The 10,000-nt window shown below is 38.1% G+C and overlaps 1 protein-coding gene across 4 annotated transcripts in view; it reads left to right on the top strand.

The window, feature by feature from the left end:
* Positions 1-696: 696 nt before the first annotated feature.
* The window catches only part of LOC138059196 (eukaryotic elongation factor 2 kinase-like), a 19,064-nt gene continuing 9,760 nt past the window's right edge, over positions 697-10,000 (top strand). Inside the window, exons 1-6 of one of the 4 annotated variants that reach the window (XM_068904740.1) lie at positions 697-797; positions 878-930; positions 3,396-3,835; positions 7,068-7,105; positions 8,224-8,395; positions 9,208-9,360. In XM_068904740.1, coding sequence (XP_068760841.1) covers positions 900-930; positions 3,396-3,835; positions 7,068-7,105; positions 8,224-8,395; positions 9,208-9,360 — 834 coding nt within the window. In that variant the 5' untranslated portion in view covers positions 697-797; positions 878-899. Of the gene's footprint in view, positions 940-3,395; positions 3,836-7,067; positions 7,106-8,223; positions 8,396-9,207; positions 9,361-10,000 lie in introns of all 4 variants that reach the window. The other 3 variants (XM_068904738.1, XM_068904742.1, XM_068904739.1) reach the window with 3 other exon arrangements.

The following is a 10,000-nucleotide window of genomic DNA, read 5'->3' as shown; positions in this document are numbered from 1 at the left end:
CCTCGTTCTTTTTTTGCGTGTTTATGGACCTCGACTTCGTCTCGGTCCATAAACACGCAAAAAACGAACTTGGCCAATATCCAGTCATCTTGACCTCACGCTTGGTCAATAACCCATACATCATATAGGCTCTTTACACTATTTACAATGTAAGAACACTCAGAAGATGAAGTTAGGACAAAATTAAAAACAAAATCTGCACGGAAAGTTTATCTAATATGCTGTTTGCATTTGCTTTTCTGGCTGTAAATTATTTGGATGTTTAAAAGCGACGAAATCCCCTAAAATTGCATCGCACGGAGAAGTACGTGTTCCTTAGTAGGGCCGTATGGCTTTTCCGGCCCTGCTCGCGCTCATGCGTACGGCCCTCATACGGGCATTTTCCCAATAGTTTTTCAATGAAAGTGCGCGCGGGGCCGTACGGGCCATAGAGGGCCATATGATAAAACATAGCTGATTGACCGATCAGAGCGCGCGCATTGATTTGGTTATTATATAAAACTCGATAGAAACACGGTACATGTTTTCTATTTCGTAAATATTTAACTTTACTTTTTTATAGTATGCTCGTCTTACATTTACATTATGATTGTCTGCTTGCATTGAAGGTCCTAGCCTGCGAACGCAGACGTATTTCCGGCGGTGGTCCCAGCCGCCTGTCGGGCTAGGAGTAGAGCGGGTCAACCCGCGGGTGAAAAGTTCCCTACTTGTGTGGGACGGCCGAGACCAGTCTTCCTTCATTCTTTCCTCTCTCCTGCCGGCTTGGCCGTGGGGTGAGCAGATCTAGAGTTCGCCAGGTAATCTGTGAATGTTATTACTTTTTTCTCGATGTCAGAGGTGTTTCCTTCCTTTATATTTTCTTTTCTTGGCGGTAAAGGTCACTTAAACGTGGAAATAGCATGGATGTGTACAGCTCTCAAGGAGGCGAAAGTAAGCGAAGTAAGCTTACATACGTAAACTTAATAGATCTTTTAAATACAGTTGGATGGTTTTACACTTATTTGTCAGTCTTTATTTGAATTATCGAGAAACTTAAGAAGTTGTTAAATTTCAGCAGTGTTTGTAACGTTATTTGATCACAGAAGCGGTTTCGTCGTGACGTAAGCTTTTATCCGACCGTTTTGTGTGATTTTCGACAAGGTTCAGATCACGTAGATTATGGCAAAGTTCAATTAACAACCTAGGACATTGTGTCTAGATACCCGGCAGCCGGGAAGTGCTTTCAAAAAACTAGATACCCGGCAGTCGGTATCTAGTTTTTTGAAAGCACTTCCCGGCTGCCGGGTATCTACAGTAGACACTTCAAATTATCTAAAAGGACCCTGCCACTTTTAACCAAGTGGGATAATTTAGTGGTTCAACTGGATTATTGTTACTTTTAATTAAACGAAAGTGAACAGGGAGAAAAATAGAACAGGACTGAACAAGAGCCATTTTATGTTTAAAAAGCTGTGAGCATTTTAACCACGCAGGCTCAAATCTGTGAGAACTGGCACGTCTTTTGGGTTCCCTCGAATCTCTGGAGAGTCTTTTAATTTTCCCTGCCTAACTGTTGTTTCCTTCAGCTTATTTAGCTCTTTTCTTTTATTATACTTTTGACGACATCCGTGTATCGCTTAAATAAAAATCAATAATCTGTATAATAATATTAATAACGACAGACGTTGTCACCCGGGGGGGGTACTCCCCTATAAGGCCTTAATGGGGACGTGCGGCCAGCCAGGGTATGTTTTTCGGGATTTTTGTCTTGAACAGGGTATCGAATTTATCATTTTTGTCTTAATCAAGGTAATGATTTATCAATTTTTGTCTTAAACTGGGTTAAATGTCTTAAACAGGGTATCAAAAATCGGAATTCTGTCTTAAAATGGGTAGGAAAATTAGCAATATTTGTCTTAAACAGGGTCAGGGTATGAGGGGCCGCGCCGTACCTCCCCACCCAGGGATATGTCGAGTACCCCCCCCGGGCGTTGTCACCAATTGTATATGGAATTAGTTTCATTTTACTATCGAATGAATCATTAGACTATTGGACGGACCACTTGGTGACTATTTTGATTATGTTTCAGTTTAATTCAGCCAGTAATCTCTAATATTTGGTATTTCTCCAGATTTTTGAACTTATATCACAAGAAGAAGTAACTATTTTAATATCATAATTAAATTTCTTTTTGGGTTTCAAATTTTTTGTTTTGGTTTCAAATTTTCCCTCAAGGTGTTGTTTTACATGACCTACATAATGCACTGGTTTGCAGGTTAAGTCACAATAAATCATGTTTGGAAAGAGTGGGCCCTGTCAGAGACCTTTTGTTTGTACAATTTTGCTACAGTTGGGATACAGGTGAAAATGAAGGACAGTGAACATTCAGTAGACCAATTTCGATATATCAAAATTCAGTCCTAAAGGGATCATCGTGAGGCTCTGGAGGGCTGAATTTTAATATACCGAAATTGGTCTATGAGGAAATAAGATTATTGGCACTGCCTTTGTGGTTGAACCAGATTTCATTGTAACAACCTTGAAGGACCTTTCTGGTTTTGATTGGAACTCAACCAATCATATTTGCATGTACATGTAAGTTAGGAATTTGTTTTAAGTTGGCAGAGTAGCTCATTACATGCCCGTGGTAACTGAGTGAATATGCATGTCAAATAAAATAGTTGAAACTCAGATTGAGTCTAGTTTGTTAGCTAAACCTGGTGGCACTGGTGAACTGTTTACAAAAGTCATAATTCTTAGTCAAATGGAACTTTGTGGTGTTTTGTTTGGCACAAGATGTTTTTCAATCTAAGATTAGAATATGGATAATTAGTATCACCCAACTGGTGGACTAATGCAAATCGTGCATTTTGATTGGATACTCTACTAGAGGACTATTAGTAATAGACCTCGAGTAGCGAAAAGCGTGATGCTTTCTTTCGTTTTATTCCCAAATAAATATCTCTTCCACTTGCATTTGCTAGTTAACTTTATTATTGCCTTTTCTGTCGGACTATAGTTGGGTGATACTAAAACAATTAGACCCTTCGCCCTCAAGGGCCACGGGTCAATAGCCCATTCAGCTTCGCCTCATGGGCTATTGACCCGTAGCCCTTGTGCGGGTCTAATTGTTAATTAGTACTCTGTATATAGGGAATGTAAGTAACTGCCAGCTTTTATCTCAAATAAATTTTTAGTTTCTAAAGAAACTATGGTGCTGCGTCGGTGGAAGAGTAAAACAGGAAAATTTGGTTTTATCAAATGTGTTGATAGAGGTCGAATTACCACCATGAATGACGAAGGGCTAACGCTCGAAACATCAGCTTCCCAATTAATCGTTCACTGTAGTAATTTGACCTCTATCAACACATTTGATAAAACCAATTTTCCTCTTTTATCTCAAATACTTTTTTAGACAATGCACAATTCCAATCTTTGCAAGGTGGTTCTTCTGAGCAGCGTTCTGTGGTCAGTTCGCCCAAGTTGAACGGTGAAAATGGCTGTGATGAAAGTGAATCAAGAAGTTACGATGAAACATCACAAAATTGGAATGAGAAAATTGGATCACTTGATGAAGTTGAGGTTGTGGAAAGAAATTATCCTGAGAATAGAATGAATTCACGTCCAGCAAAGAGCTCAAAAAATCAGGGTGAAAACAAAATGCATCTGTCAAAGCGTTTACAGCATCATTTGAGTTGGCACAATGCTTTGAAAAAGGCCCAGTGTTTGCCTGATCCCTGGGAAAAGTTCCATATCGATGATGCTTGTCCTACAGAGGTGGCTATCAGACATCGGTATAATGCCGTCAAGAAAAGTTGGGTGAGGGATGAAGTGAGAGTTAAAATGGAAGCTTTGGTGAGTTTCGTGTTGTTTGAACTTTTTGTTTTTGTATTTTCATGAATCATTGAATTGTGGTAAGATTGTCATTCAACTCTCTTAACCCATTGACTTCCGGGGGTTCCCCATTGACAAGTAAAATCATCTGGTGTTAGAGTAAAATAGTAAGTCTGGCCGGTTTCGGCCGGTTTGGACGTCAAAGGGGTAACCCATTGACGAGTAAATCGTCTGGCGTTAGACAGAGTTAAACATCATTTTATTTTATTTAAATAATTTAAATTTAACAAATTAGAAAAATACATAAACAAAATTATACAACCCGCATGTAGCAATGCTAATCGGGGCGGGTTGTATAGCTTACAATAAAATTCACTAAAATATATTATTATGAAAATCAGGCAAGTAAATAAATAAATAAATAGAATAAATAGGTATACACATATATTCACAAATAGCTACAATTTACGTGAGAAGAGCAAGAACCTATAATAAGACATAGAACATAAGGAATAAATAATAATAGCTACTAGAGTTTGATTAATGATAATTAGTAATTTTAAACATTAACGTGGAGACATCAACATAATCATCCTCATTACCAAGTACCGCAAAATATTAAGTCTGGCGGGTTTCGGCTGGTTTGGACATCAAAGGGTTAATTAATATCCCATTGACTCCTGAACTGTCCCCTACTGATGAGTAAAATTGTTTGGCTTTAGACAGAGTTAAAGCTAATAAGTCTCACTCCCAGGGGTCAATGGGATAATTAATAAAATCATTGGAGTTCTTGATCTTACTTTTGTTTCATATTAGGTCTTTGTTAAGTAAATGACCAGTCTGAGTTTCTGAGTAAGTGAAAAATAAGAGGTAATTAGCATTGCGGTTGGCAGGCTGCTGCTTGTCGTTAATGCGTGATAATTATTTCTCTCTCTTTTGACAAGTTGCTCGGTATCTGTCGTGACTGTTGATAGCAGGCACAAAATAAGATAAAAATCAGCAGAAAATATGCATAAACATGGTGAGGCATAAAGTTAACATGATGCTAAGTCTCTCTAATACCTTCAGCTTTTTTTTTTTAAAAGATGTTTATAATTTATATGTGGTTTTTGATAAAGGTTAGTGGTAAGCTGATCAAAAAGGTCATTGGATTTAAGTTGGTCGCATTGTGGCCTAGTGGTTAGGACGTTTGCCTCGAGATCCCTCCCAGGTTCAAATGCCAATCTGACCACATGCTGAACTTGATCCTGGTAGTCCCTAGCCTCCTATTGCAGGCTCTTTTATGGTCAGTCTTTCATCTCGTCCATTAGAGGGCGGGAGGAACAACTGACCCTAACAGAGTCTGTGATAGGAGGCTAGGCAGTGTTGCATCCAGAGCACGTTATTGCGTCCTGGGATGCAATATTTTGCATTTGGACGTCCTAAAATGCTAAGAAGGGGTCTTTGTGGACGCCCAAATTTCATGCTTGAAATATATGCAAATTCGTAAATTGAAAGGGCAACCATGCGCTCACTATATTTATATTAACAATGGCGATACGGCCTTCTCAAAACCGGCCGGTCAACGGCTCAATGAGCCGCCTCCTCAGAAAGCTTGACCGTCTCCTTGCAGTCAGAAAATGTCGGAAAACACATTTTTAGCTCGAACGTGAAGTCACTGGAGATATTATAAAAGCTTGAAAAAAGTCTGTTTCACGTACAAATTCGCGTCCGCAATATTTTTTGGCGTTGCACACGTGAAAGGTTTATTTAACTAACATTGCAGCATTTCTTATCAGACTCCAAGCAAGTGTCAATTCCATATGTGAAATTTCGTCACTTTAAATCCCCCAGATTGCACTAAATTGCATCTGTGAGTGTCTAAATTTAAAAAATTCCCTAGGGGAGCATGCCCCCAGACCCCCCTAGAAGCTTGCGTCCTTTGGGCACTCGCTATAGGGCCTATAGCACCAAACCGTCTCCACTTTCCTTATGACCTGCTCCCGAAAAATATTTTGAGAAGGCTGGCGATATTTTTCACATACTTAACGTTGATTGATCAATCTAGAATTGGTATAACAAAGAGAGAATCATGGTTGGTGTATTTTCGCTTTTAGCGTCAGTATAACTTAGAAGTAAAATGTATTCGCGTCATTTTCAAATCCTGAAGATAATTATTGTTGTTGATAGTGTTTCACAGAATTTCAACCACCAACATTATTAAAATTCATCATCAAATAACGAGGTGATAAATGTCAATATTTATGATAGGACCCCCAAAATTCTGGTATGGACCCCTAAATATTTGGCAAGTCCAGAGGACCCCTACCCAGTAAAACCTGGATGCAACACTGGCTAGGTTGTCCCTGATTCACAACCTTTCGGCTGCACTTGTAAATAGCCAACTGGTTTTCAAGCCTCTGGGCAGGTGGGATTCCTAACAGTTGTTGTCCTCTTCTGTGTGTTTCATTAGTTGTGTTCCATTGGCCCTGAAAAGCCCCTATGGGGAGTGGTCAATTGACCCTCTCCCTCCTAAGAGTCATGCTTAAGACCGGGACACACTAGGCGATAAGTCGCTGCAACACGTCGTGGGGACAAGTCGGTGCAACAATTCGCCTTGTGTGACACAGTTTATTTATGAAAATCATTGCCACTGCTGCAGAATTTTGTCGCCGCAGATGAAAGGGTTACGATGTACATTTACATGTACATGTATTTATGTGCGTGTGTAAGGTGTTTTTGCAGCCCATAGGACTTCCTGCTTTTAGTTTCTAGACACGGTAGACTGAAATCTCTGAGGCGGCCTGAAAATCTCCAGTGCATATTTTAAGTAAACATGCCTTTGATGAAACCTACCGTGGCAGGGAATGTTGGAACAATAACCATCAGAATAGTGAAACAATTAATTAATTATTAACTTATTGTTTCATTGTTCTGCTGGTTTCTGTTCATTGCTCTGTTGAGGACAAGCTTTTACTGCAGACGTCAGCTACAATGTTAATGCTGCTTTCTGAGGAAATTCCATTATGGTTAATATTATTATTATTATTATTATTATTATTATTGTTATTGTTGTTGTTGTTGTAACAGTTGTTGTTAGCACTCAAGAGTGATGTTTATCAGGATAAGTAATTTATTTCAAGAAAGCAGAGATAATGCTTCATGAAACATGTAATTTTCATGCCACCTGTAGGTTCACCTTGGCCACCATGAACCTTTCACATTTTTATAACTGCAATCTCATTTCTCTAAAATGTGTCTCACTTATCAACAGCCATTTGATCAAGGAGCAATGAGGGAGTGTTTTAGATTGTAAGTAAGGAATCACCATCAGTAATATCCTTGTCCTCCTTATATTGACTACGTCTGCCTCTCTTCACCACAAGTGTTTTGATTATGAGGTTTCCTGGATTTGCAAGGCCTTGAAACAATCTTCAATTAGGAGCTGCATGGCTAGGAACAGTGAGACTCCTTAAGCACAATCATGAGCATAGTGGATTTAAAAATTTGGTTTTATCAACGGAGTTGATGATGTAAATTGGCCACCATACAGAGATTCTAAGAGCTGACGTTTTGAGTGTTAGCCCTTCGTCAGAGCGAATCCAAAGAAAGAATCCAAAGAATTTAAGTTTCTCCTTTCTGTTGTGCTTTTGCCTATGTTTTGTGTCATGCAAAAACTAATGAAACATGGCATAAGCACAGGGAAATTGCAGTATTGCCTTATTGGCCGAGTTGAGAACGGAGCCTTTCAACCAATAAAATAATATCATTTTCATGTGCTTTTGCTTGCAAAATAGGTAGATGTTGGTTTTCATTTGGCATAAACTAGTTATGCTCATGCTTGTGCTTGTTCCCTTAATGAAAGTCAAACTTAAGGACAGTGCCTACTAATTCAAAGGTATTTTTGCCCCTGTTTATGATTATGCAGGAAATGTAGATCTTAACAATTAGTGTTAAAAATCCAAGAGGAAAATTGGGGGTAACCATTTATTTTTCAAAGGTAATATTATTGATGAATAATATTTGTAAAGAGCTTTAAAATACAAAGCAATGTATGGCGTTCTTTCTCAAATTGAAGCTTTAATTATCTCTCAAATATGCATGGTTACCCCCAATTTTCTTTTTGGATACCCAGAGTACTTACTAAGATCTACTTCACCAACTGGGCAGCAGTGCATAATTAATCACATCTAAATAGACCTTACTTATTATTTGCTCAGTGATCTATTGCCAATGAATGGCAGCGCATCTGTCGGTAACCTTGCTTTATTCTTGCTTTATTAAAGTTAATCAATATTTTCTTGTTCTTGTGATTTAAACAAAGGAAAAGCAGAGAGGTTTGTATCAAAATATGGTCACCAGAAGCATCACTTCTATTCATAGCATTAAAAACTGCTATTGAAAGGATTTGTCCTTTATTGATTTCACAGGAAGAAGTTATCAAATTTCTCAAAGCACATGAACTGGAAGCATGCAGCAAATTATGTTGCTAAGAGTTATATTGATAAAGTACCCAGAAATATGTACTTTGATGATGTGAGATTACAGATGGATGCTAAACTTTGGGGTGAAGAGTACAACAGATACAATCCACCAAAAAAGGTTTGTGGATTGTATACTGATGCTATTGAGCTGAACAGAGATCACCTGGCTTGCATACCTCTGGCCCAAATCCCATGGTTAAGTCATGCTAAATACAAAATTTACATATTAGGTGTAGTTATTCTGTGTTTTCCCTTGTTCAGCACGTCAGGCCACTTTTTTTTTAAACATTTATTTAAACAATTTGTTTTGTTGGCCCTGAAATCCCCCAAGGGGATTCGTCAATAACGTATGAATCACCTTGGCACAATTTTAAAATTAATGCTGAAGCATAGCCTGAAGCCTCTTCAAGTGATGTTTAAAATTCTGGAGAAAAGCTGTTGCATAAAATCAGGATACTTTTATTTTTCTTTCTTTACAATGATAGCAGCCTTTGCCAGGCTCTTTGTGTGGCAGGGTAAATGTCAGACAAGGTAAAACTAAAACTTGAGACAGAGTTGAAGGAAAACACTGGTAAGGAGTCTGACCTGAGGTAGATCAGGAGGGTAGTCTACAAGCTCCAGATTTCCAGTTTATGGACAGTTTTGATAGTTGTTATCAGTCAAACGTCATCTGGACCCACAATGCACACAAACGATCACACTTTTTTTGCCTTACGTTTTGACAGCCCATAGTAGACTGAACAGGAAATTTTAAAAATTGCTCATGGCTCCTCTGACCTGTCTCTACCAATACTCCATGTTTTTGCTCTGACCTCAGTTCTCATCCTGTTTTTCATCTAATACTGACTCTCTTTTTGTTTCCCTTCTTTATCATTACTGGTTGAGAGCCTATACTTGTATAAGGTGTACCATATTCTTCTCCTTGTTCAGGTGGATATCTTTCAAGTTTGTGTTATTGAAATGAAAGATAGAGAAGGGTCGCCTTTATTTCATTTGGAGCATTTTATCGAAGGGAAGTACATCAAGTATAATTCAAATTCTGGCTTTGTTCTCCAAGATGAAACACTTCGTTGCACTCCTCAGGTTTGTTTATTATTTGGCGTGCTTAAAAAAATGTTAGCCGTGCTTGAAAAACGTCGGCCTAGCTTACAGTATTTACATGTAGTTAATGATTGATTATTCCTTTAATGAGACAACAACAATTTACCGAATACTAATTTTAGTACAGGAGACAGTCTTTCCACATGCATTCAGAAATGATGGATTTTATTAAGCAAAAGAATAATATTGAGATCTCACTTCAGAATAAACATCAGTGCTATCATAAATATTTGGGATTATTCCCTTACTTGGGTTGTACTTTTTAGGGTTGGTATACATTGTATGTCCTCTAACTGAACCTGTGTGTTTGCAAACATTCTCTACAAAATCTCAAGTTGGATCATTATTTTCATGATGTTATTTTGCAGTGTCCGATAGTAAAGCCAAAAATATTTTTTACAATATAAAGCACATGCCTCATGGTTGTTTCCTTAGCCCTGACTCTTTTGTTTATTGCAAATGACAGTGCAAAAATAATACTTTTTACACGTACTATAATGGCAGTAGTGTGTAAAAGTTACAACATTAGGGAGATTTTTAGCATGGCAAATTTAAGTTAAATGTCAAACAGCAGGTTGAGCTTCTTTCCATAAAGGCATGAAAATTTTCTTTTTCTAACTTG

This window comes from Montipora capricornis, chromosome 8, assembly GCF_036669925.1.
Source record: "Montipora capricornis isolate CH-2021 chromosome 8, ASM3666992v2, whole genome shotgun sequence".
Classification (NCBI taxonomy): domain Eukaryota; kingdom Metazoa; phylum Cnidaria; class Anthozoa; order Scleractinia; family Acroporidae; genus Montipora; species Montipora capricornis.
The sequence above is the reverse complement of the archived record's forward strand: the minus strand, read 5'-3'. Positions and strand labels throughout refer to the sequence as shown.